The 23,240-nt window shown below is 40.6% G+C and overlaps 1 protein-coding gene across 3 annotated transcripts in view; it reads left to right on the top strand.

Moving 5' to 3' along the window:
* dnajc10 (DnaJ (Hsp40) homolog, subfamily C, member 10) overlaps positions 1 to 18,461 on the top strand; it is a 33,946-nt gene extending 15,485 nt beyond the window's left edge. The window contains exons 15-25 of one of the 3 annotated variants that reach the window (XM_041950280.1): positions 508 to 635; positions 2,605 to 2,721; positions 2,821 to 2,922; positions 3,156 to 3,216; positions 7,934 to 8,028; positions 8,710 to 8,843; positions 10,530 to 10,583; positions 10,697 to 10,844; positions 11,010 to 11,132; positions 16,647 to 16,754; positions 16,833 to 18,458. In XM_041950280.1, coding sequence (XP_041806214.1) covers positions 508 to 635; positions 2,605 to 2,721; positions 2,821 to 2,922; positions 3,156 to 3,216; positions 7,934 to 8,028; positions 8,710 to 8,843; positions 10,530 to 10,583; positions 10,697 to 10,844; positions 11,010 to 11,132; positions 16,647 to 16,754; positions 16,833 to 16,844 — 1,082 coding nt within the window. In that variant the 3' untranslated portion in view covers positions 16,845 to 18,458. Of the gene's footprint in view, positions 1 to 507; positions 636 to 2,604; positions 2,722 to 2,820; positions 2,923 to 3,155; positions 3,217 to 7,933; positions 8,029 to 8,709; positions 8,844 to 10,529; positions 10,584 to 10,696; positions 10,845 to 11,009; positions 11,133 to 16,646 lie in introns of all 3 variants that reach the window. The other 2 variants (XM_041950279.1, XM_041950278.1) reach the window with 2 other exon arrangements.
* Positions 18,462 to 23,240: the final 4,779 nt, after the last annotated feature.

Below are 23,240 nucleotides of genomic sequence, written 5' to 3'. Positions count from 1 at the left end.
GAGGCACATGAACAGTGTTTCACTTTTCCAACACATCTTCAGTACTCCCGTCATGTTTTTTTTGTTTGTGGTTAGCCTGTTTATTTGTTCAATGACAAATTGGTTTGATGTGTAGATGTATTACATGTGTATGATTATTGCTGCAACTGCAACAATTATTTTCATTAATTAATTTACTGACTGTTTTCTCTGTTAACAAACCAATTATTTGGTCTATAAAACGTCAGAAAAAGTAAAATAATAAAATAAAATGCCTATTCCAGTTTCTCAAAGTCCAAGGTGAGGTCTTCAGATGTCATGTTTTTTCCGTCCAGTCCAAAACCCAAAGATATTCAGTTTACTATCATAGAAGACTAAGAAAAACGACAACATTCATATTTGAGAAGCTTGAACAAGCATCTTTTACCAAATGATAGATTATGAGAATATTTGCAGATTAATTTTCTGTTAATTCACTAATCGTTTAAATCATTAGTTTGCTTGTCTGTCTCTTCACCCTGTCTGTAGGTAAAGATGTGTTGTACAACATTGTGAGTTTTGCAAGGGACAGCGTTCATGCTCACGTGACGACTCTGAGACCTGACAACTTTCCCTCAGACAGAAAGGAGCCCTGGCTGGTCGACTTCTTCGCTCCGGTTTGTAATTCACTACTTTAATCAGATGATTGATAGATACGCACACAGACACTTGAGTTGATTTGTTTCACATGTGCAGGATGCTACGTGTATTAGAAAATCTTTATAAAATGATGATGCTTAGGACTGTTAATGTAGCCAAGCTTTTCTGTGGTGTTTGACACATAACTAAACCTGTGCATAGTTTGTTTGTCCATCTCCTGCTCAGCAATCATATACTGCACCAATGTCAAACAATTCACTTTCTGCAAAAAAGTGGTGAACCAGGTACCAAAATACATAGCAGATCATCTTAGAGGGACAGATACACACCTCTAGCCTGACATACTTATTTAGGTCAGTGGTTGGCATGTGAACTAATTGCGTGTCTTATATAGCATATCCTCTTGTTCAAAAATCTACTGTTGGAAATGCCACGTCATAACTGATAAGCTTGACTTGACTTCGGACAGTTTTAAGTTTCACACTTTGCTGCTTGATGACCCTGCCTGTATGACTCCCTGTTTAAATTTAGGGCTGTGGTGCTGTTACACCTACAACACAAACAGTGAGAGACAGGTACGGAGAGGATGGCAGGAATGAAAGACTTCACACCCGTGAAGTGGCAATGGTTGAAAGTAACTGTCCAATCAGACCTGAGAATCTTGTACGTGCTTAAATATAAACAAACGTCAGACTCACGAGAGGCACGAGAGAACCTGCAACTGGGAATTTGTGTGTGTGAACAAGGGACTATTAGTCAGGTCTCCAACCAAATTTGGTTAAGTGGAAAAAGAAAATGCAGATTAACGCATGTTTCCACCCACTACTGTTTTACAAATGTTAGGGAATTGGTGCATGGAGGTAAACAGTTGGTTGGGCTAATTCTCCAGTTGGGGCAAAATCATGAATATATGAGATTTCTTTTTGTTTCATGTGTTGAGGAATGGTACTGTCTCCTCATTGCGCCACACAGAACTCATGTTTTTTGTTTTTTCAGTGGAAGCTTCACTTTGTGTACATGTACGTCATAAAGTCTGTTCATTTTGCACTGATTTACATTTGCTTTTAATTTTGTTTTTATTTTTTGTGATAATTTTGAAGTAGTTTTTTTTATTTGCATATGAACAGGTCGATGAAAACACATATATTGTCCTCAGGCTGTAGTGTTATTGTTCCTAGACCTTACAGTGTAGTCTAGTCTTATTATCAATATCACCAATAACAGTTTTTCTAAAGTGACTTTACAATGTGTAAAGCATATGACACCATCTGTCCTTAGACCCTTGATTCGGATAAGGAAAAACTTCCCAAAAAACCCTTAAACAGAGAAATAAGACAAGGCTGAAACCTAGTATATAGCTGGCCCGTGTATGGTCTGTAGTGGAATTCATCATGAATGTAATGTTGACCCCCCTTCAGATCTACACTATGGACTCAGGCACAGGAGTTGCGGCAGGCTGCCATTCATTGTGAATTCCCCATATAACATCCTTTTGCAGCCCACCGACACTCCATTTGTGCCTCAAAACTCAAGACTCAAGAGTTGCATGATTTGGAGAAGTTGAAAAGAGTTCAACTTTGCGCAAACATTGCAGAAAAACATGTGAACATTTGTTTTGCCTCCGTCAGGAAACTGATGTAGTTATCTCCAATCATACTCTATCATATCATGTAACTTAACAAGCTACCAGGGCTTGAACAAATAATTATTCATAGAAACACATCACACTTGTCTATTTTGTGCCAGTATAGTGGTAAAAGAAAAATAATTACCTAATCAGAGGAGAGTGTGCACATTATGTGCTCGATGCTGAACATGCCTGCAATCTTAAATCTTTATGAGAGAAAAGGGAAAACCTGCAACTTTGTATTTGTGGAGAGGGTGTTATTATGTATTTAGCAAAGACCTGACCACGCATTAAAAACAATTCTTGTCCTGTTACATGCTTGGATATTAATTTAAGAAATGTTTGATTCATGTGTGCAGTGGTGTCCTCCATGTCGAGCCTTACTGCCTGAACTGAGAAAAGCTTCAATCCAGTTGGCTGGACAGATGAAGTTTGGTACTCTGGACTGTACCATCCACCACAACCTGTGCTCTATGGTAGGCACATACGTATTCAGGCTGTACTATTGATGACGAGTTAAAGACAGGGACATACCAAACACAGATTGATTATTTGTCTTTTTCTCTGTTTCTTAGTATAATATTCAGGCTTATCCCACCACTGTAATCTTTAATGGTTCCTCTGTTCATGAATATGAAGGACAACATTCAGCTGACGGCATCCTGGAGTTCATACAGGTACTGCTACATACCAATTACATAGTATACACATTATTCGTGTTGTTTTTGCTTGCTGGAAGCAATTCTTTATGTACAATTTAAAAAATTTTATTTCAGGAATATGCAGACTTGCTGCGCAACAAACATACATAACAACAACATAAATTTAAAAAAGAATATTCTAATAATGATTGCACAAACACCTAGAAAAATACATCTTTCGCTGAAATAGATTCTTTCTGTCTCTGCAGGATCTGGTTCATCCATCTGTGGTGGTCCTGGACCCTGCCAGCTTCACCAAGAGAGTTAAAGGTAAAACTAGTTCTGACAGCAACAGACAGTTCTGGTATCAACTGCAGACCAGGGGCTGAGTGCATAAAGAAAGATGTTTAGTTTCATCGGCTTGTTTTGGGGTTTTTTATTGAATACCACATTTAACATAAACAATAACAACTTAAAGGTGTTTCAAAATGATGAGTGTTCAGAAACTCCATGTAGGGTCTCGACAAGCGAGAAAACTTCTCGCCTTTTCTTTTTGTAATATAAGTTGCTGCCAGTGCATTCTCCCATAACACTGCAGTTATCCTTTTGGCTTGTAGAAGTCCAAAGTCACTGAGCAGTGACTTCTGCAGAGATACTCTAAGGTCTTCAGGGTATATTCCCAATTCACAGAGTTTGCCTTGTTAAGGAATTTCCTTTCCACTAGGGTTAGGGTTAGGGTTAACCCTTTCAACCATACTCTTATAGAGTCGCTGTAGCTTTTAACAATGCACTCCCATAAACAATGAATTAATTTCCTCTCTGTACTTCACACAAATGTCTGGAATACTGGGGAACATTTGACATAATTAATAAGGTGTAAAATGCACCTGTTGTATCGTATCTTGGCCTCTTTCATACAGTAAACTTAATAGCCTTTGTTGGAGTGTGGCCAGATTAAATCCTTCCATTATTATTGGGCAATATCTCAGCAATTGAAACTGTGTGCAGAAGTTGGATCCACAGAAAATTTACATCAGCCCTGAATCTCAGAAGCACATTAAAAAGATGGTCCCACTCTATCCTGTCAAACGCTTGGCATGCAACTAAGAATATCACAGCTTGTTTATCATATAATATACAGCTCTGGAAGAAGACTGGAAGAGACCGCTGCAAATTCTTCTGAAATCAGCATCTCTACATGTATGACAGCCATTCCACTCCAGTCTCTGTTGAATTCCAACACAAGCACACCTCATTCTTCTTAATGACTTGGGAGGACAGCTAGTTGTGCCCCAGGAAATAGTTTATAGTAATCTGAGGCCAGACATTGTCTTATGGTCCATGAGTAAAAAGACTGTGTATTTTATTGAGTTAACAGTCCCTTGGGAAAATTCAGTGGAGGCAGCTTATGAAAGGAAGAAGACTAAGTATGCAGATTTAAAGACAGAATCTGAGCAGAGGGGATGGAAGACCAGGGTCTGTCCGGTTGAAGTGGGGTGTAGAGGTTTTGTTGCAGGGTCAGCTGTTTCACTGTTGAGGGAGCTGGGAGTGCATGGGCAAAATTTAAGAAAGACAGTGAGGGAGATGTCAGATGAGGCTGCTAGGTCTAGTCAGTGGATATGGATCAGGAGAAATAATAGTAGTTGGGGGGTGAAATAGGGACAGTGGGGGGGCAGGCAGAGGACATGCATGCCTAACCCGGCAAGAGAAGAGGTTAAAGTCTGAACAAGACACCTCTCCTCTGCTCTGCTTTCCCCGCCCCATCTTCTCGCTCTGCCAATAGGAAGAGAACCAGGAAGTTTAGATCAGGTGGGGGGTGTGGCCAGCTAGAGTCTCTCTTTGGGACCATGCGGCCTGTTCAGGTGAGTTTGCGTGGTAAGACACAGAGTTGGCTTGTTTTTTGATCTTTTTGGTTGTTTTCCTGTTTTGTCTGCTTCTTGAAGGAAATGTTAGGGTTTGTTTTCCTGCTCTGTTTGCTTTTTGAAGGAAATGGTAGGGTTTGCTGCTTCGTGAAGGAAATGTTAGAAGAGGCTGTTAAATCTAGTCTGTGGTTTAGGCCTCCACCTTCAGCACCTTCTAAATTTTCCACCCCCTACCCGAACAAGGGTCTGTATCCAATCCCTACTTTCATCTTTTTCATCTTTTTGACTTGTGCTTTTTGAGCACAAGTATCTTGTGTTTAAATTAACATGAGGTACTGATTAGGTCATCACCTGAACTGAATCGTATTTAACAAGGAAAAGTATAAAAACCACTGTGGTGACATCACTATCCTCTTGCATTAGGACCAACTGAATGGCAACAGTGCTAGTTGTACCCATTTGTAATAATCGCTCTAAATGACAATATTTTTATTTGAAATTTTAAGGAGAAGTGCAGTTTATAGAATAAAACAAAAAATTTCTTTTTCTCAAACACAAACCTATAAATAGTAAAATCAGAGAAACTGTTAATTTTGTAGTGGTCTATTTTTTTCCAGAGCTGTATATTCAGGACATGCTGAATATTATCTATTTATATTTATCTGGGTGCGGTTCCTCCATATTTCAACCAGATTTAAATCTTTGCAGGATCAATACTTTTCTTGTCTGCACATGAGTGGGATTGAGGTTAGTAGAACAATCTTTTGTTGGCAGTGCAATTTAAAATCCCACCTATCATGTACATACCCTGCAGAGTAGAGAGATTAAAAAAGCTTGATTATCATTATTTGGACCTTAGATGCAAACTAGGGTCAGTTTGATTGTGGATATATTACCCTGAACAATGATATGTCCTCGCGATTGATCATGAACGACCTTAGCAGTTAGGAACAACATTGTGACCCTGTGTAAAACATAAATAAAACAGAATTTGATCATTTCTTATTCCTTTTTGACATATACTCAATTAAAAACAGTACAAAGAAAATATATATATAATATTTTGTTAAGTATGAGCTCAGGTGTGCTTCTTCACCTGAGGTTCTATAAACCTGGCCATTATCCCCCAGAATATATGCTGAAACAACTATTTGGAACTATATTTTAACCAGATTTTATTAAAACTCACTGGATTGAAAACGAATCCGACCCCTCCCTTACAAACATTTATGTCATTTTGAATTGTCTTATTCTTCACCAAACAGGATCAAACTTAAAAGACTTGTTTTACTGAGCTAACACCTCAAGCGGTTTAGCTCTGTTACCATTTCTGCAGCGAACATAGTTAATTTAAACACAATACTTGTGTTATACTGCTCAAAAAGAGGATTTATTCTCAGTGAAGAACCTTGGAGCCCTAATCTGCCTCTATACATGCCAAAGAGCAGTGATTCCTAACACGTCTCTGTGGGTCATCAGGTGGAAACCTCCCTTCAACAGTGTTTCGCCTATTTCGTCCCACTACACCTCCAGGAGGCTAGGCGGTGAACTCTGGCGTCCCAGAGTCACCCCCCCCTAGTGCCAGTTCACACTGCTCCTACACAATCCAAACAGCACTGCCACGTTCAACTGACCCAGAGATGCTCCAGGTAGTGGCCAGTACCGATGCTATCATTTACCTAATGCTAATGCTAACCGCTAAGAAGAACAGAAGAAGACAATACAGTACCGATGCAACCATTTAGCTAATGTTAAGTGCTAACCGCTACCTGCTAAGAGGAACAGAAGCAGACAATAAAGCTAGATTCACCTATACTGTTAATGTTAACTGCTAGCTACCAGTACTAACTGCTAAGATACTATCATACTACCACCGCTTTAGCTATTGTTAGCTGCTACAATGCTACCACAGGCCACAGGCCTAGATGCCACATGTAACTGCCGATTGCCACACTACCATCATCTACCCCTGCCTCTCACCAACGGCACCAATAAAAGCGGGGTGGGAATACAATTTAGAGGGTGCTGAAGGTGGAGGCCTAAACCACAAACTAAATTTAACACCCTCTTCTAACATTTCCTTCAAGAAGCAACAAACCCTAACATTTCCTTCAAGAAGCAAATAAAATAGGAGAACGACCAAAAAGATCAAAAAACAAGCCAACTCTGTATCTTACAATGCAAACTCACCTGAACAGGCGGCATGGTCTCAAAGAGACTCTAGCTGGCCACACCCCCACCTTATCTAAACTTCCTCTTCCTGGTTACTTCCTCAATAAAATACACAGTCTTTTTACTCATGGACCATAAGACAATGTCCGGCCTCAGATTACTAAAAACTATTTCCTGGGGCACAACTAGCTTTCCTCCCAAGTCGACCTGCATTTGCCAATCATTAGCCCCTACCATGCAGCCACCTACCTGCCTTCTCCCTGAGTTAGCATCTCTATTTTTCTCCCCCTCTCGAACAAACTGCACATCTAACCTCTCCTTTCTAGAACTTCCAGAATTCACCTGATTCCTTCTCTCTTCAATGCCTGCGGCTAAGCTTCTCAGCACCTGATTATGCCGCCATGTATACAGGCCTTGTGATAAGCTAATTCTACAACCTGACAAAATGTGCTTTAAACTTGCTGTACCTGAGCAGAGTGGGCACGATTGGTCGCCCTGTACCCAGAGACTTAGGTTCTGCGGGGTTGGCAACACATTGTATGTCGCCCCTATCAGAAATTTAATTTGGCCTTCCTCCATATATCACAGGTCCCTCCAATTAAGTTTCCTTTTCTCAACACCTTCCCAATTTAACCACTGTCCCTGTTTGGCTTGACCAACTGCTTTTGCCCCCCTTAACAACTCCTCCTGCCTACGCACCTGTTCCACTACAAGCTTTCTTTTCTCCTTTAGACCTGCTTTATTCCACACTGGTTTGCCTGGACCAAGCCCCAAGCCATACAGTATATCCTGGACGAAAGTTACAGGATATTTTTCTGAAAGTTTTCTGGCCAGATCAACACCAGAATAAGTTCTGATATTTTTAGAGGCATTTGCTGGGTATAAGAGCAAAACTAAGACTAGAAGTAGGAACTCAATAAACCAAGTCCCTATTTCTTGTTCCAGCTGCTACTGTTGTCACTAGTTACTTAATTGTTTCTCTTCTCTTTTTTCTCCTGTTTTGTTGGTTGCAGGTCGGCCTGAAGGACAGATCTGGGCATTGGATTTCTATGCTCCATGGTGCGGTCCCTGTCAGACTCTGATGCCAGAGTGGAGACGTATGGCCAGGGTATAGCCTACACTACACAGATCATATACACACCATTCACACTCAGTGCAAATGCCCCACACATTGAAACAACTTAGACTGTGTAGAGAAAAACACCACAGAGAAATACTAACTGTTTGACTCTACATCTTCTGGAAAACAAACTTTTTTGCTTGTTTGTTTGTTTGTTTGTTTTACGAACCAGACAAGATCCTGCAGAGAAGTTTAGAAAAATTGCTTATAGGGAAGGGTAGGGTTTTTTTTTCAAAACTTAGGGACAATTCACATTTTTTTTTCTACAAAATGCAAGAAGACTAAAGTATGATGAAACACTTTTTGCAGGACTAATCAATTTATAACTAGACCCGCACCATGTAGAAGTTATTGTTCTGAATATTTAGAAATACTGGTTATCTCATACAGCTGTCATTGTCAAATCTTTCAGCTAAATAGAGTACAGGCATCCAGAAGGTTAATAATCCATTTCTGCACAGCTAGAGCAGGAAATTCTCCACATTAATTCATCATTCAAAACTCCCCTGAGCCAATACATGGGAACTGTACTAAGCAGATCCGTTTACAGAACAAACATAGCTTGAGGATCAGACAGAAAGTTTAGTTACTACTGCTGGTGATCAACATTGCACAGAGTGTAACTTTTCTAACCTGCATGTCTCTTTCTTTCTGTCTCTCACCATCCAGCTGCTGTCAGGTCAGATCCAGGTTGGTTCCATTGACTGTCAGCGCTTTCAGTCATTCTGTCAGAGTCAGAATGTGAGGGCGTACCCTGAAATCCGCCTGTATTCTGGTGACACTCGGCAGCCAGACCGCTTCTTGTATGTACCTCACCTAAAAATGCTCCTTCTGTATGTACAGAATGTTTTACATATGTTACACATAATGTGCATTTGAACACATCAAAGCTGTTATTTGGGTAAGATTGCAAATTGGGATTTCCCACGCACCCAAGTGGACACAAAAAAAAATCAGATTTAAGGGTAAAGGTAAAATGTTAAAGCACTGATGAGCTGTGAAGTTCCTCGGGCATCTGTGTTAGGTTTCTGTCTATTCCCATCATATGCTCCCGTTGGACCATGTCGTCTATAAACACATCAGGGGCCAGATGTATAAACAATGTGTACACACAAAAACCATGCTAATGCTAAACTGGTATTTATAAAAGAAGAATATACAGTGACAATTTGTACACCTCATGCATCCTTTAGACCAGGCATATACACAGTTTTCTTTAGATAGCTGTGAGTGAAATGATGAGGGGTCATGAATTATAGGGTGAGAGATGAATCCTTAAAGTAAAACATTGTTGCAACTGTTTCTGGGGCCCCTCCTCTTCATCATTTACCTTCTACCTGTCGGCAATATCTTCCGCAAATTTAATATCCATTTCCACTGCTTCGCGGATGACACCCAGCTCTATATTTCCTGTAAACCAACCACTGCTCTCCCACCCTCGTCCCTCACCCTCTGCCTCTCTGGTTCACCTCTAACTTCCTCAAACTTAACAGTAACAAAACAGAACTTCTTCTGGTTGGTACCAAAGCATCACTATCCAAAACTGACAGTTTCTGCCTCAATTTGACAGCTCCACAGTGTCCCCCTCCCCTCAGGTTAAGATTCTGGGTGTCATCCTCGATAGCTCACTATCCTTCCACTCTCACATTAACAACATTACCCGGTCTGCCTATTTCCATTTATGAAACATCAACCGTCTCCGTCCTTCTCTCACCCCTCACACCACTGCTATCCTGGTCCACAGCCTCGTCACTTCCCGTCTTGATTATTGTAATTCACTCCTTTTCGGTGTCCCTCACAAGTCCCTCCATAAACTTCAACTGGTTCAAAACTCTGCAGCCCGCATCATCACCAAGACCCCCTCCTCTCACCATATTACCCCCGTCCTTCAGCAGCTCCATTGGCTCCCGGTTAAATACAGAATCACTTTCAAAATCCTACTGTATGCATTTAAGGCTATCCACAACCTCGCCCCCCCATATCTCTCTGACCTCCTCTCCATAGCCATCCCCTCTCGTTCCCTCAGATCATCCTCCTCTCTCCACCTCTCTGTGCCCTCCGCCCGTCTCAGCACCATGGGGAGCAGAGCTTTCAGTCGCTCTGCTCCCCAACTCTGGAATTCACTACCGCCCGACATCAGAAACATTGATTCTCTCCCCACTTTCAAATCCAAACTGAAAACTCATCTGTTCCAGACTGCCTTCTCTTTATAACTCCACTTTTCCTTGTTGCTTGTTTTTACTTGTTGGGTTTTATTTATTGTGCTTGTATTCATCCTGTGTATTTGTGTTTTTATTGTGCTTGTATTTATCCTGTGTTACTTGTGTTTTACCCGCTCTGTAAAGTGTCCTTGAGTGTTCTGAAAGGCGCTTCCAAATAAAATGTATTATTATTATTATTATTAACATCATTAGGTGCAATGGGTTTTGTGAGTTTTCCCTTTTCAGTTAACTTATTCATCCTATTGATTTGTCTGTCTGTCTCTTCAGGAGTTATAATAGTTGGCACAGAGATGCTCATTCACTGAGAGCATGGGCACTGAGGTGAGACACAAACAGTCTTTATTTACTTTGTCTGTTTTTCTGGTCTCAAAAGAATCAGTGATTCATGTGGAGTTCTTTAAATGTGTAGTCATGTTAATGTCTTGTGTGTACAGCTCTTTACCCAGGGCATCCGTAGACCTGACCCCAGAGTCCTTTAGGTCTCAGGTTCTGTCAGGTCAGGATCACTGGGTTCTGGATTTTTATGCCCCTTGGTGTGGACCCTGTCAACACTTCGCCCCAGAGTTTGAGGTCTTAGCTCGGGTGAGTTTTTCTTTTTCTATTTCCTGTCAGTCACACCCCAACAGAGGCAACAGACAAACTAAACCAGACTCAGCAGCTATTGGCTGTGACATGAAACACAGAATGGCATGTTTTTTTTCTATGTATTAGAGGCTTTTCAAATGATGTCCTTTGTGTGGTTGACAGATTCTTAAAGGGGAGGTACGGACAGGGAAGGTGGACTGTCAGGCTCATCATCACACCTGTCAATCAGCAGGAATCACTGCCTACCCAACCGTCAGATTCTACCCATACCTGGGAACAAGGAGGGTGAGTGTGCACACACAACAATAAATCAACAGCATGGTTACAAAAGAGTTTTCATTTTTTAACCTTTTTAACACATTCAAAACCAACCCCCTCCCATCCCTCCCCCCACCCTGACTGGACCAAAAAAAAAGAGAAATGATCATAATAAAATAACAGAAACCGTACCAATAATCGACCTTAGTTTTGAGTTTGGTAGACATAGGTAGACGTCAAAATAGACAAATTAAAACTGTAAATAAATAGCTCAGCCTGCCTTCAGAGGTCTTTATGGCCAACAAAGTGTGCCTTTGTGTGTGCTCATCTTGTAAGACTAAACCCATAGAATCTTTTAATTTATTGCAATGTCTGTGGGAGCTCTTGGAGGCCACTAAAGTATGATAGAAAGGGTTCCCAAACAGATTGAAATTTGTCTGCTCACCTTATAGCAAATTAAATCTTTTCCAAGTGCAAGAATAGCATTACATTTTTCAACCACTGAGCGACAGTAGGTGGCGCACTTGACTTCCAATGAAGTAAAATCGCCTTCGTGCCAGCAGAGAAACAAATGCTATAATGTTCTGTTGGTTCTTGGTTACATTTGCTTCCTCGTTCGGTACCCCAAATAATGCTGTCATTGCACAGGGCTGTAAGGTGACTGCAAAAACTTTTGACAGTACATCAAATATATCAGGCCAAAAGCCTGTTAACAGATGGCAAGACCAAAACATGTGAGTCAAATCTGCCACATTAATAAGACATCTGACACAATTGCTGTCAATATTTGGGTAAATGGAAGAGACCCTTGCTCTACTCCAGTGCAAGCGATTGACAACCTTGAACTGAATGAGACTACTGTTCACTCTTTTTAAAACGTCAGTCCAAGTGTCTTCTGAGATTTCAGTTCCAAGTTCATTCTCCCAGTGATTTCTGATCTTGTCCAGGTTAACAGTGTCCGTTTTCATGATGATTGCGTAACAGTGTGTAGTGAAACCCCTCAGAGAAAAAGGAGCCTTCAAGATTAAGTCCAAAATTGATTCACTTGGAAGGATAGGAAATTGTGGGCTTAAAAATAGCGAAACAGGTTCTTTTGCTGACGCTCGTATTTGGAACACAAATCCTCAAAACAAGAAAAGGATCCATTAATATGCAGATCACTAAACCTCTTAATTCCTTTCCTATGCCATATGATAAATGTGTGGTCAAGGTTGGCTGGTAGGAAGTTATGATTGTTACATAGTGGAGTATAAGTCAAAAGAGTATCCCTCAAGCCATGCTGCTTTCTGAATTGAGCCCATATTTTTAATGTAGACATTACCACAGGGTTGGACGTAAACCTGGAAATCTTCACTGGAAGGTTGGATGAAACCAGAGTGTACTCCATTTTACACCTGTATCTGCAGACTGAATCCAATATGCTATTTTGTCGAAATTTGCTGCCCAATAGTAAACTCTAAAGTTTGGCAGAGCCAACCCATCTTCCACCCTTGATCGTTGTAAGAAGTCCTTCTTAATTCTAGGGTTTTGACCTTTCCATATGAATCTAGATATAAGTTTGTCAAGTTTACAGAAAAAAGACTTTGGCAAGAAAATAGGAATGCATTAAAATAAAAATAATAATTTTGGCAAAACATTCATTTCAATGCAGTTCAATCTGCCTGCCATGGAAGAGTAAAGCAGTTGAATCCACTTGAGGAACCTTTCACCAAAACCAAACATCGTTAGAACATGAAAAAGAAACACACCACAATTTCTGGAACATCATTTGATGAGGGGCTCTATAGCACATTCAAGAGACGTCTTATGTTTGAAAATAAATGTCTGTTTTTAATAAAACCTGTTTGGTCAGGTGATATGATATGTGGCAGCAATTTTTCCAAACGTGTAGCTAGTAGTTTGGAGAGGATTTTAATATCTTATCCCTTTAAAAGGGATATTGGTCGATATGACCCACGCTTAAATGCATCCTTGCCTGGCTTTAACAGCAAAACTGAGAATTTATGCCTGCACAATAATAGAAATGAATTGATTTTGTGTCTTCTCCTGTGTGTGTCTTTGACGCACTGGTAGAGACCTTGTTTTAGCTTTTTTTCGATTTCAGTTGTTGACTCCATCATCCTGTCACTTTTTTTTAGCCGCCCGTTCCCACCCGCAGCAAAAATCAAACCGCCCGCTCCCGCGAGATTTGTGTTGGGTCCCGCGGGACCCAATCCCAATGCAGCCCTCTAGTAGGGACTTCTAGATTTTTGAAAAAAAATATGAAACAGTGTTATGTCCTTAAAAGATTCTGAACTGTACAAATCAGAATAAAAATCTTTAAAAATATGATACATCCCCTGCTCATAATATAACCCTCGTGATCTCATAATAAGTCGTTCCGTTTAAGATGTAGATATTAGGTTGTACAGCAGGGGTCGGGAACCTTTTTGGCTGAGAGAGCCATGAACACCACATATTTTTGAAAGAAATTCCAGGAGAGCCATACAATATGTTTAAAACTAAAAATACAAGTAGGATATTTCGATGCAAATGCAGCATGTATAATATAAAGCGGCGTGTGTCGACGTGCCGCTTTATATTTGACCGCTTCATAGATGCAATTTTATCATTGCATATTAGACACACCACAGAACCAGCTTTCTCCACAAAGGCAAATTCCTCTGTCCATTCCTGCAGAAAAGTACGATACTCGTCGTCTTTTTTTCTTTTAGCCATCTTCTCAGAAGCGTGTCAAAAATTAGTTAGCTGACAGCGGGATTAACGACAAGCCGTAGTGCGCCCCTTTGCGCATGCGCACATCGACCACTATTTTCGACAGCAAAATACGGCAGCCTCACTTAAACAGTGCCTGTCACTACCCGATCTGCGTTGTCTCATCTGCGTTGCCTTTGTGATTGATGGATAGATAGATAAATAGATAGACACAATGGCATGTATGTTTGCCACTTTCCCACTGAAATGACTGCGAACCGGCTTTCTAGTCGCTGGCTCGCGCGTGCGCAAAGGATTTGTCTGCGAGCCAGATGCGGCCGTCAAAAGAGCCACATCTGGCTCGCGAGCCATTGGTTCCCGACCCCTGTTGTACAGTGTTTGGAATGATATTCTTTGATGTGGAGTTTTTCTTATCTAATTCAAATATGGCTTCAATCAACTGTTGTTTTTGTTTTTTTTCCTTATTAATATAAGAAGAATATGTTATTATTTCTCCTCTAAGATCCCATAGCAGTGATGGGGACACACAAATGTACAAATCCCACATCATCCCAATTGGGAGCATTCATATTTACCATTAAGACAGGAGTATGATAAAGTGCTCCTGACACTATAACATACCGGCCTTGTGGGTCAGAAGTGAAGCTGGAAGTGATAAACTGATTTTCTTTATTCATTATTATTGCTGCACCCCTTGCTTTACTGTTATAACTAGAATGAAATATTTGGCCCACCCAGTGTTTCTTTAAATACAGTTGGTCTGAATTGCTTAAATGCATGTCCTGGAGAAAAGCAACATCTGTTTTCAGATTTTTAATATGATATAGAGTATTCTACCTCTTCTTACTGGACCATTGAGGCCTTTAATGTTCCAAGATGTAAACCTCACGGCTGAGCCAGCGTAATTTGCACTATTATTAGCCATATCCACACATTAGACACACTGATGCAAATAATATTAGCCTGTATCCCTTGACATACAAACGTCAGTCATACCTAACACCATTGAAGTTAGTGGTGTATAGTAAGAAACAAAAAGCTGACAAACAGTAAGAACACAAATAATAATAACTTCAAATGCGCGTAGGTTACTTTACCCATTGCTGGATATGTTATTACTCCTGTTCCTCCCACTCAGCTGGAGCATCAGTTCTCCTCAGTCAGGATGCCTGGGCTTCCCTCAATCTTTTAAGAGTAGAATGTCTCAGCCTCTGTGGGTGTCTCAAACAGTAATGTTTCCTTTCCGTAATTAACACGGAGACGGGCAGAGTAGAGTGGGTTGAACTCAATTCCTTTCTTGTAAAGGGCCGCTTTGACGTTCTTGAAAGCTGCACGCTTTCTTGAGAGATGAGCGCTGAGATCGGGGTAAAATCTCAGGGTGTGTTCCTCGTATATCATTTCGTTCCGCCTTGTCCAGTTCAGAACTCGCTCGCGGTCTTTAAAGCTGTGGAAGGCGAGTGGGCTCGGTGGGCTCGTTCCAATTTGGGTGGTGAAGGGAGAGTGTCTCCCATATAATCCTTCTAGATAGTCGAGACGAACGTGACCATGTTGTCCCCTTTCTTTTCGCTACCTTCGGGCACGTTAGTGATGCGAAGATTTGCCCTCCTAGACCGGTTCTCCAGGTCAATGCGATCCATCAAAGTAGCGTTTAGCTTTTTCAATTCAGTGATATCTTTCTCAGCCTTAAACAGTGCATCAAAGTTGTCACCTGCTGTGGACTCCACCGCGGCGACCCACTTTTCCAGTGTATCCACCATCTCTTCGAAATTCGCTATAGATGCCTGGATTGGTGCTAACAATGTATTATTTAGAGCCGCCATGTCCATTTTCAGATGTTCACGTTGCTTTTCCATCTTTCTTAGACATGTTTAGTAACCTAAAACAAGCTGTTGTGATAAATGATAAACTTATGAAACTATTACTTCAGTGTATAGTCGTGTATACTATAGGTGTTTTCAGGTGGTTGTAGTCAAAATCTCAGGAGACCCTCATTCTCGCATCTTGCTCCTACATGTCCCAAACCGGAAGTCCCAATTCAACCATAACTGTCTTCCACACTGTTGTGTCCCTGCTTTTGTTTGACCTAACCTTATAGTAGTTTCGTCAAGTTTTCTTTTAATTTACTTGAAAAAACACTCCTTTCTTAAATGGCAAGGTAAGGCATAGATGGGAGTTCTACATCTACTAAGGATATTCTTTTTGTTCATACTTGTCATGATGCTAGGGAAATGCTATTGCAATACAGTATTTATCTAAGGTTGTGTGCTTTAAGTGATGTCAAATTTAAATTGGAAATCAGCTGAAAAACTCTGGAGTGGAGCAGGTGGAAAGAACCACAAGAAGCAAATGCAAAAATAGAGATTTGATATAAAGATAGAGAACACAGTTTGCGAATGAAAGCAAGTGGAATTTTAAATTGTAATCCTTAAAGTTTCAGTCCTTCTTCATTTGGAGACACCCACACTTTCCGTCTTATATGCTTTTAGTGTTTAGCTTGCCCCCAAGTACACACTTCATCATTTCCTGTCAATCCCTCATGTGTGAGAAGATTACTGGAATCCAGTGCAGGAATGACGGACTCTGCCACTTACAATGAAAACTATTATATAGGGTGGTAATTATTGGCTGTGAATACATTGAATCACTATTGCTGAAAACCATAACTAACATCAAAACAGACTCTGAGTTCATGATAATCCTGAGAATTATAACTTAAAATTGTGTGACAAAGGAATGTAATAGGTCATCAGGTTGATGCGAGAGTGAAAGATGGGTGGAACACATATTCATGGTCTTAAAGATGTGTAATTGTATGTTTGTTGACAGCATGAACACAGTGGAGAACATGTCAATAGCCGGGATGCTAACATGATTGCTGACACCATCAGACAGCGACTACAACAGCTGTTGCATCAGTTACACAACAAACCAAAGGTAACTCGCAGTTCACCTCAAATTCAGGTGCAAACCACACAGTTAACCAGAGTGTGATGTCTGTCTTTTTCTCTGCAGGATGAGCTCTGATGATCTTAGGATGACACCATGAGAAGGACTTGCAATCTCTTGGTCAGGGAGGGACAGAAGTGTATTTGATTGGTCCACCACAAAGATCAATCAGTCAACACTCCTTGATATGACCACAGCTGTAACACAGAGACTGTTACCTGCTGTGCTGAATGTACTGTTTTTATTTGTTTTTATTTTGTCACCATTGTTTGTATTTACTCTATGAAGTAAAACTGTGGGACACTGTAAACTGGACATATTACTGAAACACACACGCACACACACACACACAGAACCAGATGTTGACAAAGTGTTGCATTTCATTGTGTAGAAACTGTTGGATTTTCAGAATAAAATGGTGCGTTTCTGTTAAAAGATTTTGACAGTCACGTCAGTGTAAAAACTCTTACTGACATTTTTATTCAGTTATTTATTTTGTTAAAATTTTTATTTATTCATGTATTGCCAAATCACAACCAAAGTTCTCTCAGGACACTTTCCATATACAGTAGACCAAGCTCTTTGTCAACAGAGACCCAACAGTTTCTTAATGAGCAAGCACATGGCGATGTTACACTTCTATCCCCTCTATTACAGATCCTGTTTGATTGCAGAAGTCGTTTTGTCATATAGAACTGAAGCGATTAGGGCATTAATCGATTAGTCAATTGATATAAAATTAACTGGCCTTAAAAGGTATTAATACGTCTTAAATGTAATTTACAATTTTGAAATATCTTCTCTTGCCTACAAGATAGTTGAATCTTTTTTTTTCTTGTATCCAATTGTGGGCTGTCAGGACTCCTGTAAACTAAAAGTGGTGTTGTTGTGGCAGCTGATTGTGTTGCAGGGAGGTGTTCAATCCTTTATCATGGAGTTTCAGTCAACACCATCAGGCCTGCAGCAAACACTGTCATTACTGCCCGCTTCAGTAGCTAAGAAGTCCATCGTTTCATTATGGGCAAGTGTCAATTTTAGCAAAAACTTAATGAATTAAGAATTTTAAATTTGTTAATCCACCCATTAATTTTATTCTGCTCATCTGTGTCCAGGTTGTGTTAATTGAATCTTAAATCATTAAGAATTATTGCTATATACTTCTGGGGAGTAATGAAAAAAATCTGGTCTGAGAAATAATTCTAGACTATATTGTCCCCACTGGTACACAGATACAATGGGGAAAGAGCTAATAAATTGCATTCTATATGGTATTTAAAAGATCAAGTAAGAGATATATATAGATATGTATATATTGATTTACAGTATATTATTTACCGAGAAAAATAGAAAAATAAATCCAAAATCCTAAATTTAATGCAACTTAGGACCAACACAAACAGCAAATTCTTGTATTTTAGAACCTTTTTAACCATCAAGTTTTGGTATTTTTGCCTGAAAAGTGGATTACAATAAATCAAATAACAAATTAGTTCCCGATTCATTTTCTTTTGGTCAACTAAACAGTTCATCTGTCGCAGCTCTAATGATGTATTTGCATAATTTGACAATAGAGGGCTATTCTTGCATCCATCTACTAAAAGGGAAAGTTTCTTTGTTCTTACCGTAAATGTCAGTTAAATGTGTATGAGCAGGATTTGGTGATATTAGTCAGTTTAGAGCCAAATGTGCCATGATATGCAACTTTGAGATGTGTGATGTGGAAATTTGAAACTTCCAGCAGGCATTATAGTAACTAATAGTGGACCTTATAATAAAGTAGGTGACATCTTGTGGTTTGTGGTTTAACTCTTGAAAAGAGAAACTAGAAAATAGTAGTTTATTGAACGGTTTGGTTGAAAAACCATGTCAGACAAACTATTACTCAAACCTGAGTGTTTTTATACATCTTAAAACGTCTGGAGGTAACCTTTACCTTTTTCAGAACTGTTCCCATTTTGTCCACCATATGTCACTGTTCACACTTGATCTAGGAGAGACATCTGCAGGTTTATGAACAGTTTTAAATGAGCTCAGGATACCTTGTGATCTGATGAATTCAAAACCTGTTCATGATAAATGCTTGGAACCTGTGACCCTAAACATGGTAAGTGTGCATACTGAGGATGGATCAATATGTTTACAATGGTCAAAAACAGTTAATTTTATTGATTAGTCTGCAGTTATCAATGTGTTCTTCAGAATGTGATGTGAAAAATAACCCATTAGTAATATAAACCCTGACTGTCAAAAACAGAAGATATTGATTTGATGCACTGCTTTTGTGTTGATTTAGTTTAATTGTGATTTCCACATATATACAAAAGTGAGAATGGGATTAATTGAAAGTAGACCTGCAGGCCTACAGGCCAGATTAAGTTGCACACTGACAGCAGCACTGAGATTTGTAAGATAACGTCACTTAATGTACCCAAAGGATGATATTGCATTACAACTTTTTTCATTATGTTTCAATTAAGAGAACAGGCTTAAAATTCCATGTTCAGTGCCAATAGGTGTTGATGAGGACAAACACTGGTGGAGTTAGATGTCAGTTTTCATCCCATTTGGCCTTGCACGATGCAATAAAAGTGTAAGGTGTAACTTTTAACAAAGCAGTGGTGCCATTTAAAAATAAAAAAAAGGAAAAAAAATCTGGCCAAGCACATGAACCTTATGATGAACAACATCTTTAGTAAATGTTACTAAAGATTTAAAAGCCACTGCCATATATTCCAAAAAATACATTTACATTTATCTGCAGGAAATGGAAAAATATATTGAGGCTCCATTAACAAAAATGGAATTTTCAAAGGTCTTTGTCATGGGACTGTTGGGTCTGAGGGGAGGGGTTCTTAATGGGAGGAGAGCAGAGTTTCAAACAGTTGTGAATGGGTGCAGTGGTAATGAGTGGCGACCTAGACACGCTATCTGTGCACACAGTTGGGTGTTGCATCAAACTTAATAAAAAATGGATTCAACTCAGTTTAAAATGTCTCACTGTACACCAGATGAAGGCTTACTGCAGCCTGTCATAAATTTAATTCCATTCCACACCTCCTTTGCACAGTTCTGTCCCATATTAGCCTCAGTCCTCTCGCTGTAGTTGTTCTTGGCCTCTCTCAGTTTCCTCCTAAGCTTCTTTTGGACAGCCCAAAGTTCCACACAATCCTTTGCCATGAAGGCCCTCTTCTTTCTGTTGAGAAGTCCTTCGGTTTCTTTATTAATCCATGGTTTATTGATACAGAAGCAGTGGATCTGTTTGGAGTCTTCACAGAAATGGATGTAGTCTGTTATGTAGTCAGAGAGACCCTTAGTGTCATCCCCTTAGTCTTCCTGAAACATTTTCCTGTCTGACATCCCTAGAGTAAACCTTCACAGTCCTTGTGCCGGGCACATGTTGCTTCACCAGTTGCTTATAGGTGGCTTCAAGGTTTACCAGGTTGTTGTCTGATTTTCCTAGTGGTTGGAGGGAAGACAAGTTATATGCCCCCTTCACATTATACATATAAGAAGCCCAAGATTTTATCCTCTCATTGCATGGTCAACATAATACTTAAAGCTGGTTGGTTTGAATGGCTGAAATTCCCACTGGTCATTATGAGGGTACTGGAATTTGTGTTTGAAGTCCCATGATAACTGTGTGGATGATGTCACTCGTGCTTCCCACTGTAGCAGATGGTGGAATGTTTACCACAGCCACTACTTTATGCACCTTGTTGGTGAGTGACTTCTCATTTCCCATAATGATCATTGGAAGAAACTGTTTAAATTTCCTGTCACTCTCAATCCTTCACCTTCACCTCCTTCTGACCTTCACACCTGGTTCCCCGGCCATTGCAACAGTGTCTCCATATCTACTCTGGCATGTGTGCCAAAAGTACTCAGACTCCATGTTGCTATTCCAGGAGCTTGCCATGGGCGTAAGTGACCATCATCTCCAGGTTTCGTTTAAAAAAAAAAAAACACCTGAAAACACAATGCAATCCAACAAAACTACTGCAAAAAATGTCTACCAGAAGACAGAAGACAAAAAATATGAAGGAATTTTCCGTCTTCAGACCTAAAAGTCACTATGACAAACTCTGCAATCATCGAAGGTCTGAATGAAGTCAGGGTTCAGTGTTTGGTTACAATGTCCTGGCTGACCCTCTCAGTGGATGTTCAAATCAAAATTAACAACTACAGAGTAAGCAGGAAAGAGAAATCAAGTAAGCCAAATGTGGATGTGTTTCGTTGTTCTTCAGGCTCTGGTACAAATTAGATGTGCTAGATTATTTGCTGGTGTCAGTGGTTGGTCAGTAAAATTGAGAGAAAAGACCTATGAGTTTATTATCGGCCTACATGACTTTAACTCCTCCACACAGTGAGACTGAAACCAAATGTAGTTTTGCCACACTTAAAGCAATATAATTTACCTTAACTCACAATTAACAGCATTAACATGTTATTCAGTTGCTTCTAGAACAAGGTTTAATGACACCTGCTTCTCGCCATTTGTCACAGGGTAAAACCAGAGTTTGAAATTGACTGTTCTGATAGGGAGCACTCAGTTCAAAACAGCAGAAAGACAGGGTTATGGTGTGCAACAAGATAAAATTTATTTAAAGCCATCCACTTGATTAAAACACAACTTAAAAAAGGGCCCCAGCTAAAAGTCTCTTTTTCCTACAGTAAAACCAGTGTCCAATTCTTTCTTGGGGGTCCCAGGAGAGGCAGAGCCGGGGAGGCGAAGTGTGCTTCACCTCTCCACGTGTCTCAGTGCGCCTCCTCTCCGTGTCTCTCTCTTTTCCTCAATCCCTCGCTGGAGCCGATCCGCTGCCGAGGCATCGCTCCCGCTGCTCACCCAGTCGGCCTCCCTTGCTGGAGCACCTCCTGATTCTCCTCACGGGGCTGCACGTTGTCAGCCCCTCCCTTGCCACTGCTGCTGCTGCTGGCTTCACCCTCTTGTCCTCTCGCTATGGTACCCTTCGTCTGTCTCTCTGGCTCACTCCTGGTGCTTTCCCCTCTAGCGTCCTCTTGCTCTGCTCCTCTCTTGCACACCTGTGTTCGATTGTCCCACCATCCCCAGAGTCCCCACAACTCTTAAGTGCGAGCAGCAGGCGTGCTCTCCCAGTGCCGACAGGTGTTTCAAATCAGGAATTAAGATTGTGCACCCAGGTGAAGGGGGAAGAGGATAGACTTGTGCAGAAAAAAAAGAACGGCTCAGTCACACACACACCCTGTGACACATTAATACATTTATATACCTAAAATCTATCACACCTGGAGAATGGTGCTTTGTTCAAGATCTGAGAGTTGTGAATGTGGTTGTTCTCACACAATTCAGATTTTAATATTGGCATCTTTTTTTACACAGTGATGTTGTTGTGGTTAGCATCATTCTTTGACAGTCAGAGTTATTCTTCTAAAACAACATATGTCATAGGTAAGGAGAGACCTGGCTGACCTGAGGGAAGCATGTTGCTCCTGAGAAAGCATGAAAACAGACTCTGTTCTCCTGCTAAAATGTTTAACTGAAGGAGGTCACAAAACATCTCTTGCCAAACTGTCAGTCTGGGTTGCCTGCTTGGGGTACATTTTGAAAATGGTTGCCTCCTCCTCTCACCAGACAGAGGGTGCGTTTCATTTCTCTTAATTGTTGTGTCCTCAATCCTCACTCAAACTGGAAGTACTTCTGGTCCGCCATCTTGCAGGCTGTCCCAAAGGGCATATTGCGGCTCAGAGGACTGAGGATCGAGGAGTGTGGAGGGATCTTAGGGGAGCCATGAGCGAGGATACAAAAGTGCATCCTTCCCAGAAGTCTTTCAACTGAGCGGTATGAAGACTCCACCCCCACAGCTGGCACATTTGAAGGAGGTGGAGAAACTGTTTAAGTGTAAGCATCCTGCAGTAAATGGCTGTAATTCAGACGTGTCTAACTTAATGTTACGTTCTCCAAATAGCAATAATACAAGAATATGAGGATCTGTCATGTTTTAATTAAATTTATTTTATCCACAACCTGTTTAGTTATGTTATAAATCTCACTAACAGCAACCTCCGAGCATGTGTGGAACATCATATAGACGACAGCACTTGGTTATTTGAGTGGCCAAGCACATGAACCTTATGAAGAGAATTAGGATGTACCCACAGTTTCTCCACCACCTTGTCAAAACGTGACAGCTGTGGGGGTGGAGTCTTCATACCGTTCAGTTGAAAGACTTCCGGGAAGGATGCACTCATGTATCCTTGCTCATGGCTCCTCTGAGATCCCTCCTCACTCCTCGATCCTCGGTCCTCTGAGCCGCCATTTGCCCTTTGGGATGGCTGGCAAGATGGCAGAACAGAAGTACTTCCTGTTCGAGCGAGTAGCGAGGAGCGAGGACACGACAATTAAAAGAAATGAGATGCACCCAGAGTCATGCTGCTGTCTGTGGTTCCTCCACACGCCAAAGCAGAGATGTGCTCCCTGTCATGGCCAACTACAGCAGG

Source organism: Chelmon rostratus, chromosome 13, assembly GCF_017976325.1.
Source record: "Chelmon rostratus isolate fCheRos1 chromosome 13, fCheRos1.pri, whole genome shotgun sequence".
NCBI classification, from domain to species: Eukaryota; Metazoa; Chordata; class Actinopteri; order Chaetodontiformes; family Chaetodontidae; genus Chelmon; species Chelmon rostratus.
Note: the sequence above shows the minus strand (reverse complement) of the source record. Positions and strands in the feature narration are given on the sequence as shown.